The sequence below is a fragment of the Salvelinus alpinus genome, chromosome 30 (assembly GCF_045679555.1).
Source record: "Salvelinus alpinus chromosome 30, SLU_Salpinus.1, whole genome shotgun sequence".
Classification (NCBI taxonomy): domain Eukaryota; kingdom Metazoa; phylum Chordata; class Actinopteri; order Salmoniformes; family Salmonidae; genus Salvelinus; species Salvelinus alpinus.
In genome coordinates, this window is record NC_092115.1 from 11979596 (window position 1) to 12004167 (window position 24572).

Here is a 24572-nt window from a genome sequence, read left to right on the forward strand (position 1 = left end):
AGCATTTTATGTCCCAAAGAACACAGTGGCCTCCATCATTCTTAAATGGAAGAAGTTTGGAACAACCAAGACTCTTCCTAGAACTGACTGCCCGACCAAAATGAGCAATCGGGGAAGAAGGGCCTTGGTCATGGAGGTGACCAGAAATCCGGTGGTCACTCTAACAGAGCTCCAGAGGTCCTCTGTGGAGATGGGAAAACCTTCCAGAAAGACACCTATCTAGGCTCCAGATATAATATAGCTGTAGGCACAGATCTAGGATCAGCTTCCCTTACCTTAAAGCTAGAATCCGTAGTGGCTGAAACGTTCAGTTGCGATATAGATCTGATCTGGGATCAGTTTCCCTTACCTTAAAGCTAAAATCCGTAGTGGCTGAAACGTTCAGTTGCGATATAGACAGAAACAAAGACATCAGTTTCCCTGATCTGGGATCAGATTCTCCTTTCCTAATTTAATCACTTAATCATTAGGAGTAAAAACACAAACTGACCTTAGATCTGCACTTAAAGCAGCTTCACCCTACTCTAGAGCTCCAGTTGAAATAGCAGTTGAACGGATCCATATCCTTATAGCTCCCTGGGAACCACCAGATACCGGGATACAGCTTCTGACTGAACGCTTCCCCGTTCAAAGTCAATGATCTGGCTGGCTTCACTTCGTTCAAGGTTGTTTAGCCTCAGCGGGAACGACCGTATCGGTTTGTCTTTGTGTCTCTGTATTGAGTCATGACCGTGTTATGAGTCAATGAGCTCTGTGGGCTAAGTGGATGTGTGTGTGTGAGATACTGCTCTGTGTGTGTGTGTGTGTGTGTGTGTGTGTGTGTGTGTGTGTGTGTGTGTGTGTGTGTGTGTGTGTGTGTGTGTGTGTGTGTGTGTGTGTGTGTGTGTGTGTGTGTGTGTGTGTGTGTGTGTGTGTGTGTGTGTGTGTGTAATGCTGTTGTTACTGATCTATATCTTGTGTTAGATAATGAGGTGCGGAAGGTTAATAACCCGTGGACAGACTGATCGATACTGACACTATTCAGCAGTTTGGAATGTTTTAGTGAGAGATCATGTCCGTCTTCCTCGTGGTTTTAGGGGAGAACTGTGATCAGCTAAGTTTAGTTGCATATTATGTCATGTAGAATCGTAGGCTGAAATTCAATGGTAGCGGACAGGAGTTTCTGAAATGCGATTTCTCTCAGGTATGGTGTGTTGAAGCTGTCAACCACTATATGGCTGACTCACCTTTTTGAAATTGCTTTCAGTGTGTACTAAAAGATGTCTGCGTTGTGGACATGTTTATTAGATGCAAGGCCACATCAGTCCTGTAAATATTTGTTTGAATCCCAACTGTCAGATTGTTTACTTGTCCGCTGAATGAACATTTTCCATTTCCATTTGAGTCATTTAGCAGATGCTGTTATCCAGAGCGACTTACAGTTAGTGCATTATGGGTGAAATAAGTCGACCTCTCCTCTTTCCAGGGAAGTCTCCCTACCTGCTGTTCACCAACCGCCAGGAGATCCGTCGTGTAGACCCGGTGAAGAGGGACTACCGCCAGGTGCTTGCCACCCAGAAGAATGCTGTGGCGCTGGACGTAGATGTGGCTAATAACCGCCTGTTCTGGTGCGACCGCTTCCACCGTAACATCTACAGGTAACGTTATTTTTCCCCTTGTGATTCCAGGAATCCTCCTACTGGAATTTCTGAAAAACCTGGGAACTTTGTGAAAGTTTACGGAATTTTGCAACCCTACTTGACCCTGACTTGAACTATTATGTATTACTACTTTTGGATATATTTAATAAAGTCACATGATTCAGTACTGGTACCTCTTTTCTCTTTGTAAGAAAAAGAAGATAGCCGCCACAGCAGTACATTTGATAATAATTAGCCAACCTTTCGACAGCAAGCTGTCTTCTTCAGGGTTTCTGTCAGACCCCTCTTACCTCTACCTGGCGTCTCTTACCCCCCGGTGGGCTGTTCTAATTGGAAGAGTGTCCTCATTATAAAAGAGAGAACAGGTCTCACAGGACACCCTATTCAGAAGTGTGAGTGACACCCTGTCCTCTACCACTCCTCACCGCCCTGGTCATTAGATGGAAGACAGCTCCCTATGTGGACAGCTGCTATTCTGGACAGAGTGTTTCACCTACAGACACTGACCGTGAAATGAACTCCGTTAAAGGGATAGTTTGACATTTTGGCAACTAAGCAATTTTTTGTACTTGCACAGAGTCAGATGAACTCATGGATACCATTTGTATGTCTCGGCGTGCAGTTTGAAGGAAGTCGAATGTAGTTTCTGAAGTCATAACGTTGCAATGGCGGAAGTCTACAGGAGCAGCTAGCATAAAGCCATGTCCAGCCAGAAGTGACTCTCTTTTAAAAGCAATTTTCCAGACGTTTACTTAAAAGCTACGGAGATCAGCTCAAGCATAAATCACCTTTTAAAATCTCATTGCACAGGTTGTCTATCTGCGTTGAATCCTGGTCCTGACTTTCGAGGTAGCTAGCGCGAGACTTTGTGTGTCTTTGACACCCCTATCTATTACCATGCTCACATGTTCCTCTCCAGTGCTCTGATCCCAGAGGCGGGCGACCCGTCCCAGCAGGTGACCCTGGTGGACTCTGGCTCTCTCCTCTCCCCCGAGGGCCTGGCCCTGGACTGGGTCCAACACAACCTCTACTGGACCGACTCGGGCCACAAGACCGTCTCGGTGGCCTCGGCCTACGACGGCCTCAAGAGGAGGGTCCTGGTGGACACGGAGCTCAGCGAGCCCAGAGCCATAGCACTGGATCCACAGCATGGGTAAGTGTGGGTGGGGGGGAAGGGGGTTTGGTTTTTGGTTGTGTTGGTGCAAAACACCTCGGAAATCAAAGGGCCAACGATGAAAAGACAACGCCGCAAGTCGAAAACCAAGTGCTCCTCCTCGGGGTGCACTTCCACCAGTAATATATATAATGTTCAGTGTGCTACAGAGTGTTTCAGGTACAGATTGACCTCAACCAGACACCGTACTTGTGTTATGTTATGTCAGCTGTGATGAATGAGAGTTTGACACATATGTAAAGGTGTACACGTGTTTGGTAATATGTAGTATGTTCATCCACGTCAACATGCATACAGTAGTATCATATTGGTTTTCCTGTCTTCCTTCTAATAGAATAGAATACTATATACCATTTAGCAGACGCTTTTATCCAAAGCGACTTAGTCATGCGTGCGTATATTTTACGTATGGGTGGTCCCGGGAATCGAACCCCACTACCCTGGCATTAGAAGTGCCATGCTCTACCAAACTGCAATACAGAGGAGAGGAGGACAACTGTTCTTCTCCTCCTCAGGTTCATGTACTGGACTGACTGGGGCACCCGGGCCAAGATAGAGAAGGCAGGGATGAACGGGGTGGACCGACAAGTCCTGGTGTCAGACAACATCGAGTGGCCCAACGGCATCACCCTGGGTAAGAATACACACACCATACACACACCATACACACACCACACACACACACACACACACACACACACACACACACACACCCACACACACACACACACACACACACACACACACACACACACACACACACACACACACACACAGGAATTGCCCGTTATAGTTGAGCTCCTTGCATATACCCTGGTCAATGCTTTGTTTTTAACAATAACAGATTGGTTCTTCAAGCAGACTTGAAACCATATGTTCATCTATAGCTGAGCGCCTTGTAAACCTTTTAATGATGAGGATGATGATGATGATGATGATGATGATGATACATTCCATTTGTGAAGTGCTTTTCCACAGTTTCCTTCTCACTAGTTTAGTTACATAGTTACATTTGTTACATAAGGAATATAGTTACATTTGTTACATAGGGAATATAGTTACATAGGGAATATAGTTACATTTGTTACAAAGGGAATATAGTTACATAGTTACATTTGTTACATAGGGAATATAGTTACATAGTGAATATAGTTACATAGTGAATATAGTTACATAGGGAATATAGTTACATTTGTTACATAGTGAATATAGTTACATAGTGAATATAGTTACATAGGGAATATAGTTACATTTGTTACATAGTGAATATAGTTACATAGTGAATATAGTTACATAGGGAATATAGTTACATTTGTTACATAGTGAATATAGTTACATAGTGAATATAGTTACATAGGGAATATAGTTACATTTGTTACATAGTGAACTCATCTCCAGGAGTTTGCAACTTCAACTTCTTGATATAACCCCAATTGATTGTTTGACTAAATATTTCAGTGAGCAGTGTTTTCAGAGCAGAGTAGATACATTATTTACTGTATGCCTGTCTGCCCAAGTGATCATCTAATGCCTGTGTGTGTGTGTGTGTGTGTGTGTGTGTGTGTGTGTGTGTGTGTGTGTGTGTGTGTGTGTGTGTGTGTGTGTGTGTGTGTGTGTGTGTGTGTGTGTGTATCAGACGTAGCCAACAGGCGTCTTTACTGGGTAGACTCCAAGCTGCACCTGATCTGCAGTGTGGACTTGAACGGGGCTCATCGCAGGACACACCTGTCCTCCTCAGAGAGACTGGGACACCCCTACGCACTGGCCGTGTTCGAGGTGTGTGTGTGGTTTTGCCGGTCTCTGCTGCTCTAAGGGGAACATCTTGTGAGTGAAGGGTTGAGCGAGCAGAGGGATGAGCTAGGTATCTGTGGGCACGCTTTAAAGTAGCTGAGAGAGAAAGAGAGAGAGAGAGAGAGAGAGAGAGAGAGAGAGAGCGAGCCACTCAGGAGGCCCGGCCTGGAGTGTTTTTAACTAACTATTTATCAGTCTTATGGCTTGGGGGTAGAAGCTGTTCAGCGTCCTATTGGTTCCAGATTTGGTGCATCGGTACCTCTTGCTGTGCGGTAGCAGAGAGGGCAGTCTATGACTTGGGTGACTGGAGTCTTTGGCCATTTTTAGCGCCTTCCTCTAACACTGCCTGGTATAGAAGTCCTGGATGGCAGGAAGCTCGGCTCTAGTAATGTACTGGGCCGTACACACTCGCGCCACTCTCTGTGGCGCCTTGCGGTCGGATGCCAAGCAGTTTCCATATTAAGCGGTGGTGCAGCAAGTCAAGATGCACAACCCTGCATCCCCGCCATCACACAATTACTGTTGTTGTTTACGCAATCCAAAAACGGTCCATTATAAATCACATTCTGGGTCAGGTGGACATCATTTGAAAGCCTGTACTATTACTAACGTGACTAGCTAAGTTATAAAATAGGATATTACAGTGTTAGGCTTTCACAATGCAATTCAGGGAAATTGATCATCATTTTGCAGTGGCGCGTATACATGGATGCCAAGAAATTGAGAAGAAATAAGATAAACATAATTTAGTTTTTGTCTCTCTTTGTTTCATAATTTTCCTTCAATTCTCTAGAGGCTGAATGTATCTCACTGGAGAAAACATCAGAGAGAGCAAAACAGCGCCCCTCTGTCTCTGTATGTGTAGGCCATCTGTCTGATGCTGTCTGGTCATAAAGAGTATGACATTGTTTCCGCCCGTAGCATTAAATGCAAAGGAAGCCAGCGAGCATTTGGCTTCCCTTTGATGGAGATTTGGACTTGTGGTTTTTACTTCCTTCTCCATACTGGCCAGTGATTATAAAGGCTATTCTGATTCAACCATTAATTAATACACATTGTGGCCCTGGACTAAGAGGATGAAAGTTCAATATGTAACTAGATGTAGTAGGCTGTTAACTCGCTTGCTCATCATTGCCCATGAAAGGAAGTTAGTTAGTTAACATTTTAACCAAGTAACCATTTCTCTACCTGTAGGGTGAGTGGTTTTTCTACTTTTTCTACCCCCCAGCTACTCCGGTCCCAAATACACAAACTCACGTGCACTCACTCTGACAAACGTGCACAACACACACACACACACACACACACACACACACACACACACACACACACACACACACACACACACACACACACACACACACACACACACACACACACACACACACACACACACACACACACACACAGAAATCAGAACCATGGACAGCCATATCATATTTAGCTTACGTAAGCTAAATATGATATGGCTGTCCATGGTTCTGATTTCTCTGTGTGTGTGTGTGTTGTGCACGTTTGTCAGAGTGAGTGCACGTGAGTTTGTGTATTTGTGTATTGGACTACATTGTTTCTGTTATCTTTTAGTTGTCCCTGTATTAGACTAAGCAGAGGTGATTTGATGATGTTGAAATGTTGAAGTTGAAATGGTGCTGGAATAGGGGAGCTCCTGCGGTAACTCTATGTGGTCCAAAAAAATGTCTGAAACTTTAGCTTGCTTCACCATGCTGTAGATCATGTAACTGTTTGTTACATGCAATATGCTTTGTGGACTTCACCGGACAGAGGTTGCTCTCCGGTTTTGTGATGAAACAAACTGTGTCTTCTTATTGTCTCAGCGTTAGGCATATATATCACGGTGTGAAATATATCACGGTGTGAAATATATCACGTGTCAAATATATCACGTGTCAAATATATCACGGTGTCAAGGCATATGAACCAACAGGTTGTAGAGTAAACAACACAGTTATCACAACACATAGGTTGTAATAAGGCTTTTATTATTTTCTGTCTCGGCTTCCCCAGCGGTTTTACCCACGCAACGCCACTGTAAAAGACAAACATAGGCTCATTCTGTTCAGAACAACCCAGGGTATTGGAATTGTACATCGAACATAGTGATCATAAACGTTGACACTGTGTATGACATGAGTTTTATGGTATGGAATGTGAAGTGCACAAACGGGCGTTTTGGCTTGTATGACATCAAAGAGGTATTTATCTTTCAAAATACATAGTGTCCTCTTAATTTACCGCATTTCCTTCACTCAGACAACAACAAAAAATGGCAAAAGTTGTCCGGTTAGCGGGAGGGATGGGGGGGGCAACTTCTTGTGGCGTGCGGTGCTCAAATTCAGATTGTCTGTCAGTCAAAACCCATACAGTTACTGGACAGCCACTACATTCCAATATAGGGGTTTATTATAGGGGTTTATTATAGGAGTTTATTATAGGGGTTTATTATAGGATTTTATTATAGGAGTTTATTATAGGGGTTTATTATAGGGGTTTATTATAGGATTTTATTATAGGAGTTTATCATAGGGGTTTATTATAGGATTTTATTATAGGAGTTTATTATAGGGGTTTATTATAGGGGTTTATTAGTGCCCAAATCTGTCATTTTCAACCCGTATACAGGTACGAGTGTCCCGTATATGGGTTTAATGGTTTAACGCCAAATGACGGAGCTATCATTAGCTGGGTATTGGAGTATTATGCAGAGCTTAATGTCTGTGTTTAACCTCCCACTGCTGTGTGTGTGTGTGTGTGTGTGTGTGTGTGTGTGTGTGTGTGTGTGTGTGTGTGTGTGTGTGTGTGTGTGTGTGTGTGTGTGTGTGTGTGTGTGTGTGTGTGTGTGTGTGTGTGTGTGTGTGTGCAGCAGCTAGCCTAGCGGTTAAGAGAGTTGGGTTGGGCCAGTAACTGAAAGGTCGCTCGTTCGAATCCCCGAGCCGACAAGATGAAAAATCTGGGGATTTGACCTCATTCCTCCTGTAAGTAAGTCACTCTAAGAGTGTCTGCTAAAATACAAAAATGAAATAATGTGTTCCTGCTGTGCTGTGTTCCCCTCTGGGATAACAGAGTGTTTGGAATAAACTGAGGAAACAGGAGAGGAGCTGAGCTCTGGCCAGATCTCTGTTGTTCTTAGTGCCACACACACACACTGCAGGCAGGACCACAACACTGGCACATATGGATGTGCAGGCACAGCTTTGACACACTGGCACACACCCATAACAACATTTTACTGCTGGCCCTAGTCACATGGCACACACAGACAGGCTGGAGGCTGGGTAGGGGTGGGCCAGAAGGAAGTGTAAGTCTGTGTGTGTGTGTGAGTGAGTGTGCGTGCGCGCAAGCATACACTAACAGTCAAAGGTTTGGACACTACTCATTCAAGGGTTTTTCTAAATTGTTTTACTATTTTCTACATTGTAGAATAATAGTGAAGACATAAAAACTATGAAATAACACATATGGAATCATGTAGTAACCAAAAAAAGTTTTAAACAAATCAAAATATATTTTAGCCACCCTTTGCCTTGATGACAGCTTTGCACACTCTTGGCACACTCTCAACCAGCTTCACCTGAAATGCTTTTCAAATGGTCTTGAAGGAGTTTGAACGTTGTAAAATAAATGTACACATACAATTTATTCAATAATTTCATCTAAACCACTCGAGCATGGCAACGAGCGTCTGCGTAGGCAGGCGCTAAAGTAGGACTTGGTTCTATTTTTGATGCTTGACGCACTGCAAGTCCTGCCTCTCCCATCTCCTCATTGGTTTTCAGGAGCATACATCCACGTGGGTGATTGAAAGATGAACTGAGGTCCACACTCCAGTCCAGTGTCCGAGAGATTATTAGAAACTATTAGTTTCCACTTTTTATATGTGGATTAAATGTCAGAATAGAGAACACAAGATCCAGAAAAAAAAGACCTTGTGCATTTCAGGTAAAATAACAACCAATGTTTATATCCCAGGACAAATTAGCCATCAACAGCAAGCTAGCTAGCTAAATGTCCATGAATTTTTCATTTTGATATTTTAACCTGCGTGTCTGGATCGCATCTGGTACAAAATGTACAAAATCAACATGCAGACGCACATGGTTGTCCGGTCTAGCCAGCATGTAAGTGTGTGTCAGTTTCATTTCACAGCCAGTTTAGGCACTGTGGTATTTACCCTGCTGCCTTAAAGGCTCTGCATGGTCAATCCACTGTGGTAATGACATTGTTTTAGTCCACTGTTCAAATTCCTAAAGTTACTCCTAACGCTCCGCTCCTAATGCTCCCAGCTCCGTACTCTCCTCTCCGCTCCGTACTCTCCTCTCCCCTCCGTACGCTCCCTACTCTCCGCTCCCTACTCTCCGCTCCGTACTCTCCCCTCCGTACTCTCCCCTCCGTACTCTCCGCTCCGTACTCTCCGCTCCCTACTCTCCGCTCCGTACTCTCCGCTCCCTACTCTCCGCTCCGTACTCTCCGCTCCCTACTCTCCGCTCCCTACTCTCCGCTCCCTACTCTCCGCTCCCTACTCTCCGCTCCTTAGTCTCCGCTCCCTAGTCTCCGCTCCCTAGTCTCCGCTCCGTACTCTCCGCTCCCTACTCTCCCCTCCGTACTCTCCTCTCCCCTCTGTACTCTCTCTACTCTCCGCTCTCTACTCTCCGCTCCCTACTCTCCGCTCTGTACTCTCCGCTCCCTACTCTCCCCTCCGTACTCTCCTCTCCCCTCTGTACTCTCTCTACTCTCCGCTCCCTACTCTCCGCTCCCTACTCTCCCCTCCGTACTCTCCTCTCCCCTCTGTACTCTCTCTACTCTCCGCTCCCTACTCTCCGCTCCGTACTCTCCGCTCCCTACTCTCCGCTCCCTACTCTCCGCTCCCTACTCTCCACTCCCTACTCTCCTCTCCCCTCCGCTCTCTACTCTCCGCTCCCTACTCTCCACTCCATACTCTCCACTCCCAACTATCCACTCCCAAAACTGCTGGTAAATTTGAAAGGAGCTTTTTACAATTTCAGTAAAACAATATGGAAATCCTTTTTGCATCTGCAGTTGTCACAAGAGCATCTACAGTAGAGCTCTACTATTAAAAGTTAATATGTGAAAATTCCTAATGCATTGTAGTAGCTAAAAGGAAAAATATGTTCTTATTGAAAGCTGATACAAATGTTAGACAGCTACTGCAGGATGGTGGTTTAATAATACATAATTTATTGTCCATTTTCTGAGAAGAAAACATTTGTTAGCCTTTCGTAAAACCCAATCCACTTTTATTACAGTTTAATTTAGTGTATTGCAGCACACGTACACTAACACACATACACTAACACACGTACACGTACACACGCACACACACGCACCAGGGTTTCCATTAGCCTGCTTTTTTTTGTAGGCTTTTTTATCCATTGAATTTCAAAAAATTCCATTGCAAAATAATGTTTTTTATCCAGTGATGGAAATACCAGTCGATGTAAATACATTTGACCATCATGCCTATCGGTCTATAGGTTAATTAGCATAATTTGTGGAAATAAGTTAACCTGGAACCTTAGTTATCCGACACAACACGCAGCATTCAGAGACGGGATTTTTACTGGTTGTTGCTGGAGAGCTGGTTGTTGCTGGAGAGCTGGTTGTTGCTGGAGAGCTGGTTGTTGCTGGAGTAAAACATGTGCTTTTATAAGCCCATTCAAGGCGCTACAGAGGGTAGTGTGTACTGCCCAGTAAATCACTGGGGCCAAGCTTCCTGTCATCCATGACCTCTATACTAGGCGGTGTCAGAGGAAGGCCCAAAAATGTGTCATAGACTCCAGTCACCCTAGTCATAGACTGTTCTCTCTGTAACCGCACGGAAAGCGGTACCGGAGCGTCAAGTCTAGGTCCAAAAGTATCCTTAACAGCTTCTACCCACAAGCCATAAGACTGCTGAACAATTCATCAAATGACCACCCGGACTATTAGCATTGACCCCCCCCCCCCTTCCCCCCCATTTCTTTTTACACAGTTGCTACTCGCTGTTTATTATCTATCCATAGTCACCAGGTGGCTTGTTTGCTTGTTTGATTTGTTTTTGGATTTATCGACCGACAGCCTGTGAGGTCAGGAATGATATATCCATATTTTGTTTTGTGGTGTTTTGACATCTCCTTTTGTTTGGGTATTCGGTCCGGCTGGGAAGCTTCAGTTGCTGGAGAACACTGAATCTAGCAAATATCTATTTGAGGATCAACCATTGATAAATTCTTAAGTAAGAAGTATCCTCACTGTATAATGCTGAATAGTTTTGTTGATATATTTCAATGTTGAACAAATGACTTTAATCATTAACACTACAATTAAAATGGCTGCTGTAGTTGCGGCTATTTCCAGCGATGCAAAAAATGATGTCAAGGAAAATGGAAAATGAGACCTGGAATAAGGTTGTGGGTGGAAATGCCCCAAAGGAGACTGTTTTACCTATTTTTATCATGGAGAGAGAAATCCTGACAAAGGTCATAACCAACCCCGTTAAGGAGGAGGAGCTCTAACACAGTCTCATACAGGAAATTCACCCAAACCACTTGAGGCCAGAACAGAGAGTACGTATATATATATATATATATATATATATATATATATATATATATATATATATATATATATACACTGCTCAAAAAAATAAAGGGAACACTTAAACAACACAATGTAACTCCAAGTCAATCACACTTCTGTGAAATCAAACTGTCCACTTAGGAAGCAACACTGATTGACAATACATTTCACATGCTGTTGTGCAAATGGAATAGACAAAAGGTGGAAATTATAGGCAATTAGCAAGACACCCCCAAAAAAGGAGTGATTCTGCAGGTGGTGACCACAGACCACTTCTCAGTTCCTATGCTTCCTGGCTGATGTTTTGGTCACTTTTGAATGCTGGCGGTGCTCTCACTCTAGTGGTAGCATGAGACGGAGTCTACAACCCACACAAGTGGCTCAGGTAGTGCAGTTCATCCAGGATAGCACATCAATGCGAGCTGTGGCAAAAAGGTTTGCTGTGTCTGTCAGCGTAGTGTCCAGAGCATGGAGGCGCTGCCAGGAGACAGGCTAGTACATCAGGAGACGTGGAGGAGGCCGTAGGAGGGCAACAACCCAGCAGCAGGACCGCTACCTCCGCCTTTGTGCAAGGAGGTGCACTGCCAGAGCCCTGCAAAATGACCTCCAGCAGGCCACAAATGTGCATGTGTCAGCATATGGTCTCACAAGGGGTCTGAGGATCTCATCTCGGTACCTAATGGCAGTCAGGCTACCTCTGGCGAGCACATGGAGGGCTGTGCGGCCCCACAAAGAAATGCCACCCCACACCATGACTGACCCATCGCCAAACCGGTCATGCTGGATGATGTTGCAGGCAGCAGAACGTTCTCCACGGCGTCTCCAGACTCTGTCACGTCTGTCACATGTGCTCATGTGCTCAGTGTGAACCTGCTATCATCTGTGAAGAGCACAGGGCGCCAGTGGCGAATTTGCCAATCTTGGTGTTCTCTGGCAAATGCCAAACGTCCTGCACGGTGTTGGGCTGTAAGCACAACCCCCACCTGTGGACGTCGGGCCCTCATACCACCCTCATGGAGTCTGTTTCTGACCGTTTGAGCAGACACATGCACATTTGTGGCCTGCTGGAGGTCATTTTGCAGGGCGCTGGCAGTGCACCTCCTTGCACAAAGGCGGAGGTAGCGGTCCTGCTGCTGGGTTGTTGCCCTCCTACGGCCTCCTCCACGTCTCCTTATGTACTGGCCTGTCTCCTGGTAGCGCCTCCATGCTCTGGACACTACGCTGACAGACACAGCAAACCTTTTTACCACAGCTCGCATTGATGTGCCATCCTGGATGAACTGCACTACCTGAGCCACTTGTGTGGGTTGTAGACTCCGTCTCATGCTACCACTAGAGTGAGAGCACCGCCAGCATTCAAAAGTGACCAAAACATCAGCCAGGAAGCATAGGAACTGAGAAGTGGTCTGTGGTCACCACCTGCAGAATCACTCCTTTTTTGGGGGTGTCTTGCTAATTGCCTATAATTTCCACCTTTTGTCTATTCCATTTGCACAACAGCATGTGAAATTTATTGTCAATCAGTGTTGCTTCCTAAGTGGACAGTTTGATTTCACAGAAGTGTGATTGACTTGGAGTTACATTGTGTTGTTTAAGTGTTCCCTTTATTTTTTTGAGCAGTGTATATTCTCAGTAAGGAAGCAAGGACAAAGCTTCTGATCAAAGGAATAACAGTCAGAGGAAAACATGTTGTGTTCAAAGAGAATAATCCGTTCAGTTTGAAGTCGCGCGTGGCTGACCAGAACTCAGTTCAAGTTACAATTAAAGAACTACCTGAATCAGCAGATGATAGTGTTGAAATCAAATAAACGAACAACGGAACGTGACTACGTGGTGCACATGTACAAACACAAAATAATATCCCACAAACACAGGTGGGAGAAATATCTACTTAAATATGATCCCCAATTAGAGACAACGATTACCAGCTGCCTCTAATTGGGAATCATACAAAACACCAACATAGAAAATATAAACTAAAACACAACAGAGAAATGATAAACTAGAATACCCCCTAGCCACGCCCTGACCTACTACACCATAGAGAAACAAGGGCTCTCTATGGTCAGGGCGTGACACCTGGATATTCCATATTCAGGAGGGACAGGGGAGAGGGCAGAGGGGCCGGATTGCTTATATACATGAAAGATAACTTTAAATGCAATCGTACCATATGGAAACATGCCAATGACATTGAATGTATGGGGCTGAATGTGTTCCTCTCCCCTCATATGTCTCTCGCTATTATTGGATTATATCGACCACCAACATCTGATATCTAATTTTATGACCATCTAAATGCCATGCTTAAAGAATGTGATCATAAGAAGGAGATTATCTTCATGGGCGATTTCAATATAAACTGGGAAAACAAAACTTGCAGAAAAAAACTCAGATCACATATTATTTCAACCTGACTCAAATAATACAAGGTCCAACCAGAGTAACACAGTCATCCCAGACTCAAATTGATCTGGTGTTTACTAACAGACCTGATTGAATAATTAAGTCCAGTAACTTACTAACTGGTGTATCTGACCACAATGTTACATTGCTGGTTATAAAGATCACTAAAAAGAGATTTAAGAACCATATTAACGTGCAACAGTAAGATTTAAAAAATCCAGAAAAGTGAGCAGAGTAACTACGATGCAGCTATAAGTCAAATTGACTGGTCTGATCTGTTAAGCAATGAAGACCCAGAGTCTGGATACAGAACATTTCTGTCAGCTATTGACAAAGTAGATACCTCTTTTACTAGGAAATTTCAACGTAAGCCAAGACGGAAAACCTCTCTAGCATGGCTCAATGAGGACCTCTGGAGGCAGATGAGAGAATGGGATTTTTCCTTGGGGAAAAAGCGCTGAATTCTGGTAAGAATGAGGACAGATGTATATTTACAGCACTGAGAAATAAGGTGGTTAGGAATATAAATTTAAAAAAAGCAAAAGCAGAGTTCTTTCTTAGAGTGATCACTGAAGCAAAAGGAAATGGCAAAGTGATTTGGGAAAATCTCAACAAACTAACAGGGAGAGGAGCTGAAAAGGCCAAAAAACATCCTGAATTAAAGGTTAATGGGATTCTAATTCAAGACTCCAATTTCATATCCACCACCTGTAACAATTTTTTTGTTGACTCTGTCAGGGAACTGGCTCAAAGATGTTCAACCAAGACCACAGTTCTCACTCCCATAGACAATAATAAACCAATATTCAGAATTCCTGAAATCTCAGCGTCAGCAGTGGACAGTATTATTTGCTTCTTCATGAGCTCTAGAACAAACAATGTGTTTTGGCCTAGACACTGTATTCCTGAAGACACACAAATATTCTCTGATTGTCCCTATTGTCCATCTAGTTAATCTGTCCATCAAATATGGGTTCTTCACCAATGCTTGGAAGTCTGCTGCAGTGATACCTGTTAAAAATCTGGTGATGAGCATTCTTCAGTGCTATCAAAAGTAGCTGAAAGATGGGTGGCTGATCATCTGACTGATCACCTCATTCAGGGCAACTCCATACATCAAATGCCATTTGGATTCAGAACTGTGAATCATGAGGTCCTCCTATCTAAACTATCCTCCCTTAATGTGTCCACGGAAGTTATTAGTTGGATGTATTCCTATCTGACAAACAGAAGTCAAAGGGCTCGTTTTGGGGGACACTCAGTCGGACTCTTTAGTATAACATTGGGGTCCCACAGGGTCAATATTAGGCCCCCTTCTGTTTACCATCTATATAAATGATCTCCCACAAGTTAACATGCAGATGTATGCAGACGATACAGTTCTGTATGTACACTCAAAACAATAGACAATTAGTTGTTAAAGTTAACTGAAGCTATGGTACATGTTTCTAAATGGATGACTAATTCTTGCCTGCATTTAAATATCGACAAGACAGTATGTACTTCTCTAAGAAATCCATAGATTCTTCCCAACGAGCTGTTCTTGTTAATGAGGAGAATCTGAAAGTTGTGTCTAACTTCATGTATCTCGGCATCATTTTGGACTCCAACTTGACATTTAAGATACATGTGAAGAAGGTAGTTAACACGGTTAAGTTTGGATTATCCAACTTTAAGTTTATAAGACCTTTCCTTCCTGTGGAGTCCGCCAAACTATATATGCATGCTGTGATCTTCTCACATCTGAGATATTGCCTCACATGCTGGTCACAAGCAGGAGCTACTATTCTGAAACCAATTGAATCACTCTACAAACAAACACTTCAGATTTTTGATAACAAACCAAACAGTTACCACCATTGTCAAATCATTTACAAACATCATTTATTTAGTCTGGATATCTTAAAGCAGTAAGTAGATGCAAGGCTTGTCTTTAAGATCCTGCATGGTCTTGCCCCTCCACCCTTATGTACTTTCATTTATTATTGTACTTTTTATTATTGTACTTTTAAATTTAAGCATATCATGCTTAAGGAAAGCACCTCCAGGACAACAAGGGCAGTAACTAGAGGGGATTGTTGTCCCTTTTCCACACAGTATAATAGGCCAATCGGCCTCCTCTGTTAGAGCTACAATATACTGGAATGCAACGCCCATGGACTTGAGAAGCTGCACTGATTATTGTACTTTTACATTTGAATTGAAAACATGTCCTCAAGTCTTCTATCCAAACCTGTACACACGAGTTATCTGTGGTTCATATGTAAGATGACAGGTGATGATAGTGTTGTTGTTGTTGTTAGAATGATATATTATTGGATGTAATGTATTTGTATGTTGTATTGTTTTAGTGAGTATGTGTTTTGTAACTGTGTAAAGGCCCTTAGCTGCCCTGGGACTACGGGTGCAAATGATCTTTTGGCTAACCCCCATCACATTAACATGGATGTTGCATTATTGTAATTATGATGTTGATTAATGTGCATTGTTCCCTATAAATAAATAAAACAAACTTTACCCCTACCTACATGTACAAATTACCTCAACTAACCTGTAGCCCCACACATTGGCTCGGTATCGGTACCCCCTGTATAAAGTCTCATTATTGTTATTTTATTGTGGTTTTTTTTGTGTTATTATTTACTTTATTTAGTGAATATTTTCTTAAATTTAATTTCTTAAAACTGCATTGTTGGTTAAGGGCTTGTAAGTAAACATTTCATGGTAAGGTGATTTGAAACAATCCACACCTATAAAAAAAAAAGAAGATATGAAAACCAATAGAATAGGAGAGAAACGGCACAGTGTTGGGTCCAATAAGTACATGGAAATACATTTGCCAAAATTACTCCTGTCTATATAGAAATAAATCAAATACTTCAAAATACTTCACCAGAAAGCATGACTTATTAGCAACTGTCTTTCGTTGTCCAGAAGCCAAAGGCACAATCCTAGTCATATTAGCAACCCATCCTAGTTGTTGCATCTTTAAATTCCCCATTTTCATCTCTGTCACATATGAAACTGCTATCAGGTGATCTGTTTAGAATGGTGTTTCCCAGGTGATCTGTTTAGAATGGTGTTTCCCAGGTGATCTGTTTAGAATGGCGTTTTCCCAGGTGATCTGTTTAGAATGGCGTTTTCCCAGGTGATCTGTTTAGAATGGTGTTTCCCAGGTGATCTGTTTAGAATGGTGTTTCCCAGGTGATCTGTTTAGAATGGTGTTTCCCAGGTGCTCTGTTTAGAATGGTGTTTCCCAGGTGATCTGTCTAGAATGGTGTTTCCCAGGTGATCTGTTTAGAATGGTGTTTTCCCAGGTGATCTGTTAAGAATGGTGTTTTCCCAGGTGATCTGTTTAGAATGGCGTTTTCCCAGGTGATCTGTTTAGAATGGCGTTTTCCCAGGTGATCTGTTTAGAATGGTGTTTTCCCAGGTGATCTGTTTAGAATGGTGTTTTCCCGTGAATTGCATTTTGGCAAATGTTTGAAAATGACGGTTTATTGGCTGCTTCATTACATGAGTTGCATGTTCTGTTCAGACGCATCACCACAATCTAAAAGTGATTTCTGTCATTCTGAGCACCGTGGGTGGACGCCCTAATGGGTTTATGTACCCAATGCATATGGGTCCGGTAAATTTCTCAAATGGCCGGTAAATTTAAATCTTCCCGGTCTCGTTGTCAAGGCGCCATTCTGGTCACCCTGACACACACACACACACACACACACACACACACACACACACACACACACACACACACACACACACACACACACACACACACACACACATCCGTACCGCAGGATGTGACATCTCGCCGCCGCACTCTTATGGGCATTAAGTTCATGGTTTCCACACAGCGGGAATGATGTCAGCTCCCCTCTGCAGAATGTCTTTTGAAGGCTGATAATGTTAGGGGAACATTCCCGGAAACAGAAAATGAACAACAACAACAGGGTGAAGTCGAGGTCAGAGTTCGTTTACCTCAGTGGAATGGAATGCTCACCCTTACAGTAGTAATGACAGATACAGTACCTAGATATTTCTGATCTGTAAACGTATAGCTTATTCACATGACGCTGCTTGAGAAGTCTGTCTGTCTGTGTCTGTCTGTCTGTCTGTCTGTCTGTCTGTCTGTCTGTCTGTCTGTCTGTCTGTCTAATGTATTTTTACAACCCCTTTTACAACAACATTTCCCCAAAGTGCCACTAGCTAGCTCAGCCTTTTATAAATCAAAGTGCCACTAGCTAGCTCAGCCTTTTATAAATCAAAGTCCCACTAGCTAGCTCAGCCTTTTATAAATCAAAGTGCCACTAGCTAGCTCAGCCTTTTATAAATCAAAGTGCCACTAGCTAGCTCAGCCTTTTATAAATCAAAGTGCCACTAGCTAGCTCAGCCTTTTATAAATCAAAGTGCCACTAGCTAGCTCAGCCTTTTATAAATCAAAGTGCCGTCTGTCTGCTACATTATTTTACGGATAATTACACACAATGTTATTGATGTACAAAGTGATTGTGTATTCGTTGCTTCTCTCTCTCTCCTTCCATCCCTCCCTCCCTCCCTCATCTCTTTCCTCCTGTCAGGACCGTATCTACTGGACAGACCGGGAGAGAGAGGCGGTGTACAGCGCTAACAGGCTAACCGGCCAGGACATCAGCACAGTGGCCGAGCACCTCAAAGACCCTCACGACATAGTGGTCTTTCACCCGCTCCGCCAGCAACCAGGTGTCTCTGACTGTGTCTCTTGTCTCTGACTGTGTCTCTGACTGTGTCTCTGACTGTGTCTGTGTCTCTGTCTCTGACTGTGTGTCTGACTGTGTCTCTGTCTCTGACTGTGTCTCTGTCTCTGACTGTGTCTCTGACTGTGTCTCTGCCTCTGACTGTGTCTCTGACTGTGTCTCTGTCTCTGACTGTGTGTCTGACTGTGTCTCTGTCTCTGACTGTGTCTCTGTCTCTGACTGTGTCTCTGACTGTGTCTCTGCCTCTGACTGTGTCTCTGACTGTGTCTCTGTCTCTGACTGTGTCTCTGGTCTCTGTCTGACTGTGTCTCTTGTCTCTGTCTCTGACTGTGTCTCTTGTCTCTGACTGTGCCTCTTGTCGCTGATTGTGTCTCTGTCTCTGACTGTGTCTCTGACTGTGTCTGTCTCTGACTGTGTCTCTTGTCTCTGTCTCTGACTGTGCCTCTTGTCTCTGATTCTGTCTCTGACTGTGTCTCTGTCTCTGACTGTGTCTCTGACTGTGTCGGTCTCTGACTGTGTCTCTTGTCTCTGTCTCTGACTGTGCCTCTGACTGTGTCTGTCTCTGACTGTGTCTCTTGTCTCTGTCTCTGACTGTGCCTCTGTCTCTGACTGTGCCTCTGTCTCTGACTGTGTCTCTGTCTCTGACTGTGTCTCTGTCTCTGATTGTCACTGTCTCTGACTGTGTCTGACTGTGTCTCTGTCTCTGACTCTGACTGTGCCTCTTGTCTCTGATTCTGTCTCTGACTGTGTCTCTGTCTCTGACTGTGTCTCTGACTGTGTCGGTCTCTGACTGTGTCTCTTGTCTCTGTCTCTGACTGTGCCTCTGACTGTGTCTGTCTCTGACTGTGTCTCTTGTCTCTGTCTCTGACTGTGCCTCTGTCTCTGACTGTGCCTCTGTCTCTGACTGTGTCTCTGTCTCTGACTGTGTCTCTGTCTCTGATTGTCACTGTCTCTGACTGTGTCTGACTGTGTCTCTGTCTCTGACTGTGTCTCTGACTGTGTCTCTGTCTCTATCTCCCTCACTAAGGCCCAGACAGCTGTAACCTGGGCAGTGAGGACAACGGTGGCTGTGAGTACCTGTGTCTCAAAGCCCCCCAGATCACAGAGCACTCCCCCAAATACACCTGCGCCTGCCCCACAGGACAGGACCTGGGCCCCGAAATGCGTGCCTGCATGCCAGGTGAGAGAGTGTGTGTGGGTGTGTGTGGGGCTCAACTGATATCGTTCCCTTCATTCCATTCAATCCGTTACCATAAAGCCCATCCTCTGATTTAATGTGACCCCAGCCTCTACTACTGTGTGGGATTTGACTTTATTTTAGGTTTTGATAAAACTATAGTAAAACTATATTATGATCACCTTAAAGTCCAATTGTGTTGTAGTCTAATTGTGTTCTAGTGTAATCGTGTTCTAGTGTAATTGTGTTCTAGTCTAATTGTGTTCTAGTCTAATTGTGTTCTAGTCTAGTCTAATTGTATTCTAGTCTAGTCTAATTGTGTTCTAGTCTAATTGTGTTCTAGTCTAATTGTGTTCTAGTCTAATTGTGTTCTAGTCTAATTGTGTTCTAGTCTAGTCTAATTGTGTTCTAGTCTAATTGTGTTCTAGTCTAAATGTGTTCTAGTCTAAATGTGTTCTAGTCTTATATTGTTCTAGTCTAATATTGTTCTAGTCTAATATTGGTCTAGTCTAATATTGTTCTAGTCTAATATTGTTCTAGTCTAATATTGGTCCAGTCTAATATTGTTCTAGTCTAATATTGGTTTAGTCTAATATTGTTCTAGTCTAATTGTGTTCTAGTCTAATCGTGAATAATGATAAGTGAGAAAGTTACAGAGGCATAAATATCGTACCCCCCTGTTATTGGTAACGGTGAGAGGCTAGCATGATATTTGACCCTCTGTAACTTTCTCACTCATCATTATTCACGATTCATTCAGGATTATCTGTAACCATGGTAGCATCCACATTAATGTAAAAAAGTGTTTAGAAATATATTATATTCTTATTTACAATAAAAGTGACTCCAAAATGACACAATACATTATTTACCATTCATTTCTATAATATGAAACACAACCAAAACTGCAAATGCATCTAACAAGTTTGTAGAGTCATTGTGTGCTAGGAATATGGGACCAAATACTAAACTTTTGACTACTTTAATACACTATAAGTGAATTTGTCCAAATACTTATGACACTTCCAGATGCGGGGACTAAATACATCAAGTGCTGACAGTTGATGAAAATACCCTCAAATGAAAGCTGACAGTCTGCACTTTAACCTCAGGCATTGTATCATTTCAAATCCAAAGTGCTGGAGGACAGAGCCAAAACAACAATAAAATGTGTCAATGTCCCAATACTTTTGGAGCTCACTCTATAAGTGAATTTGTCCAAATACTTATGACTTCTTTAAATGTGGGGACTAGATACATAAAGTGCTTTCATTTGTAAACGGTAAAACAGATATGTATGAAAATACCCTCAAATAAAAAGTTACATTCTGTGTTGTTGCATCATATGAAACATTTGATCTCAAATCCAAAATGCTGCCGTGTTGAGCCAAATTAAAAGTTTTAGCTTCACTGTCCAAATAAATGTATAGACTATAACTAATATTGACTTTCCTTCTTCCTCTAGCAAATGAGACTACTACCACATCATCGCCTGTGGCCATCACCACGGCCGCCAATGACAAGGACTCCCCTCGCACTTCTGGGTCGTCCCAGGCAGACGCCGGGGTGCCGCACCTCATCCCAGCCCCCTCCAGCACCCCAGAGCCCCCCCCTAGCTCAAAATCTGGGGTGGAGGAGAAGGAAGGCCAGGGTTTGGATCCCACTGCTGCCAACAAAATCCTGGTCACCTCCACCACAGTAGGCTTCGTCGTCAAGGAGGACAGCAACCTCTCCCACCACTGTGAGTGTGTGGGTGTTTGTATCTGTGCAGTATGTTTGTACTCTGTTTAACAGACGTAAATAATTGGCAGTTAGCTACATAGTAAAATAGATTTAACAGCACACCATAAAAAGGCTTCAATTATTCATGTATTCCCCTTATTCAGCAATTAGCGTGGATGTGTACTTTTCAATAATTTAGAGAGATAGAACCAACATTTCACCAAGCAGGCATGATCATATAAAATGTTTGTGTGTGAGGCTAGAAGTGGGTATATAGACTACAGTATGTAGTCTATCCAACCTAAAGTGGGTATCCAACCTAAAGTATGTGGACACGTCCAACCAAAAGTATGTGGACACGTCCAACCTAAAGTATGTGGACACGTCCAACCAAAAGTATGTGGACACGTCCAACCAAAAGTATGTGGACACGTCCAACCAAAAGTATGTGGACACGTCTAACCAAAGGTATGTGGACACGTCTAACCAAAAGTATGTGGACACGTCTAACCAAAGGTATGTGGACACGTCTAACCAAAAGTATGTGGACACGTCTAACCAAAGGTATGTGGACACGTCTAACCAAAAGTATGTGGACACGTCCAACCAAAAGTATGTGGACACGTCTAACCAAAGGTATGTGGACACGTCTAACCAAAGGTATGTGAACACGTCCAACCAAAAGTATGTGCTCGTCGAACATCTCATTCCAAAATCATGGGCATTAATATGGAGTTGGTCCTCCCCTTTTGCTGCTATAACAGTGTCCAATTTTCTGTTAAGGCTTTCCACAAGATGTTGGAACATTGCTGCGGGGACTTGCTTCCATTCAGCCTCAAGAGGCTCATTAGTGAGGTTCGGGCACTGATGTTGGGCGATTAGGCCTGGCTCGCAGTCGGCGTTCGAATTCATCACAAAGGTGTTCGATGGGGTCAGGGCTCTGTGCGGGCCAGTCAAGTTCTTCCACACCGATCTCTACAAACCATTTCTGTATGGACCTCGATTTGTGCACCGGGACATTGTCATGCCAAAACAGGAAAGGGCCTTCCCCACAAGTTGGAAGCACAGAAATGTCTACAATGTCATTGTATGCCCTGTATCATGGGTCATGAGGGGTAATACAGCCCTGTCCCAGGGGTCATGAAGGGTAATACAGAACTTTACCAGGGGTCATGAAGGGTAATACAGCCCTACCAGGGGTCATGAAGGGTAATACAGATCTGTACCAGGGGTCATGAAGGGTAATACAGCCCTACCAGGGGTCATGAAGGGTAATACAGATCTGTACCAGGGGTCATGAAGGGTCATACAGAACTGTACCAGGGGTCATTAAGGTTAATACAGCCCTGTACCAGGGGTCATGAAGGGTAATACAGCCCTGTCCCAGGGATCCTAAGGGGTAATACAGCCCTGTCCCAGGGATCATGAAGGGTAATACAGCCCTACCAGGGGTCATGAAGGGAGAAGTGAGAAATGGCACTTGTGTAATATTTGATTTTCTCTTTCTGTCACTATCACTCTCTCTCTGTCTCACTTTTAATTCCCCTCTCTATTTACTTCTCTGACACTCCCTCTCTGTCTTTCTCTCTCTCCTTGGCTTTCTCGTTTTCTTTCACACTCCTCTCTCTCTCTCCTTCTCTCTCTCTGTTTCTCTCCTCTCTCTCTCTTTCCTCCTTCCCCCCTCTTTCTCTCCTCTATAGCTGGAAGTGAGCATTTCCTCCTGGGTGAGAACCTGACAGTGGCAGTTCTGGGAGTAGTGATCCCCATAGGTAAGTACATGTCCTCTCTCTGTACTCCACGGAGGCTGCTTCTCCTGTCCCACCTGCTATATTTATCTCCTATCTACTGATCCTGGTTCAGTTTGGACGAGAGGGACCATGCCTAGAGACATGTCCCTACACTCCTATCCACTGATCCTAGTTCAGTTTGGACCAGAGAGATCATGCCTAGAGCCATGGCTGCTCGGAGAAGCCATGGTGTGTGTCTTGACATTCTGCCACTGCATATCCATCCATTTATTGTCTGTGTTGGGTACGTTCCAATCAAAGCAACCATAGACCTTCAGGTGGCCGTGGGTTTGGTTGCATATATTACTGCAGGTAGTCAGAAAACGCATAGAGATGGAGGTAGTGTAAATGGATGAAAAACTGACTGAAACACCTGGGGGCTAACTAGATTTGTCCAATAAGAAATGTTATTTTTGTTTTACGCTGAAAATGATTGCGTTGCGTGCCCTAATGAACGTGACCCTGTAATTCTGTCCTTTTCTGGAGCGTTTTGTCATAATTCATGTGGAGCCGAGGCTTTACGTGTAGGGTACTGAGGTCATAGGGCATATGGGCAATGCTAGTCTCCCCTACCCTTCTTATTACAGAGTAATGGACACACTGGTGGTCACAGGGACACTGGTGGTCACTGGTGGTCACAGGGACACTGGTGGTCACTGGTGGTCACTGGTGGTCACAGGAACACTGGTGGTCACAGGGACACTGGTGGTCACTGGTGGTCACAGGGACAGCAGAAGACTCACCAAGGTGAATTAGATTAGCAGAGAATTAGCCAATAAGCAGAAAGAACCCAGCAATGTTTGGGCTGACCCCCTTCACCTGGCCCCACTCCCTAATCTTTATAAGGTGACTTAGACAGGACAGGACTTACCCATATCATGTAATAATGTCCTCAAGTAAAGGTATTGTGATGATGATATGAGTTTTTACTCAGGGAAAGTCAGTAAGTCACTCTGTACTAAAATGTAAATCAATTACAATGAACGCTTAGATGATGAAATGATGTGACCTTTTTACTCTGAAGATAATCTGCAAGTCCTTTTGGAATCCAGCTCATATTAAAGTGTAATGAATCTGCAGTTAAAGCTAACCTGTAGTAATACTCAATTGAAATATAATGTTGAAGTAGCTAGTGAAGGTAATGTTAGCTTCTACCTACTGTAAGATAGCATGTCTTCTAGACACCCTTGTCTCTCGGTACTTAAATGCATTAGTTAAAGATACAAACCTTAAAGATTCTAGTAAACCCTTAGTTTTATGAGCTTGCTGGACAGTTAAGGTTTCCTCTGTGCCAAATTCTACTTCACTGACCAAAAGTCCAGTCCATAATAGCCACAGTTTTTCATGAATACTGACTGAAGCCCAGTTTTTGCCAAGATCTCTCAGAAATTACCCATCTGGCAGGACTTGGTGTCATGGTTACGCATAGCCTAGTTGCCTCCAGAAGTTCTAAGACAACCATAATGTTGCCTAGATAATTGTTTTTCAAAGTAATGAGATTATACCTTGATGATATTAATGGCAATTGATCCACCAGCCTAG

General features: G+C 43.5%; 1 protein-coding gene across 1 annotated transcript in view; it reads left to right on the plus strand.

Annotated features, from left to right (window-relative positions):
* The window catches only part of LOC139559702 (low-density lipoprotein receptor-related protein 8-like), a 169627-nt gene that overhangs the window by 140891 nt on the left and 4164 nt on the right, over positions 1-24572 (plus strand). Inside the window, exons 10-17 of the mRNA XM_071375922.1 lie at positions 1466-1637; positions 2560-2793; positions 3330-3448; positions 4451-4590; positions 18189-18330; positions 19372-19524; positions 20987-21262; positions 22944-23012. Of these exons, the coding sequence (XP_071232023.1) occupies positions 1466-1637; positions 2560-2793; positions 3330-3448; positions 4451-4590; positions 18189-18330; positions 19372-19524; positions 20987-21262; positions 22944-23012 (1305 nt within the window). The remainder of the gene's footprint in view (positions 1-1465; positions 1638-2559; positions 2794-3329; positions 3449-4450; positions 4591-18188; positions 18331-19371; positions 19525-20986; positions 21263-22943; positions 23013-24572) is intronic.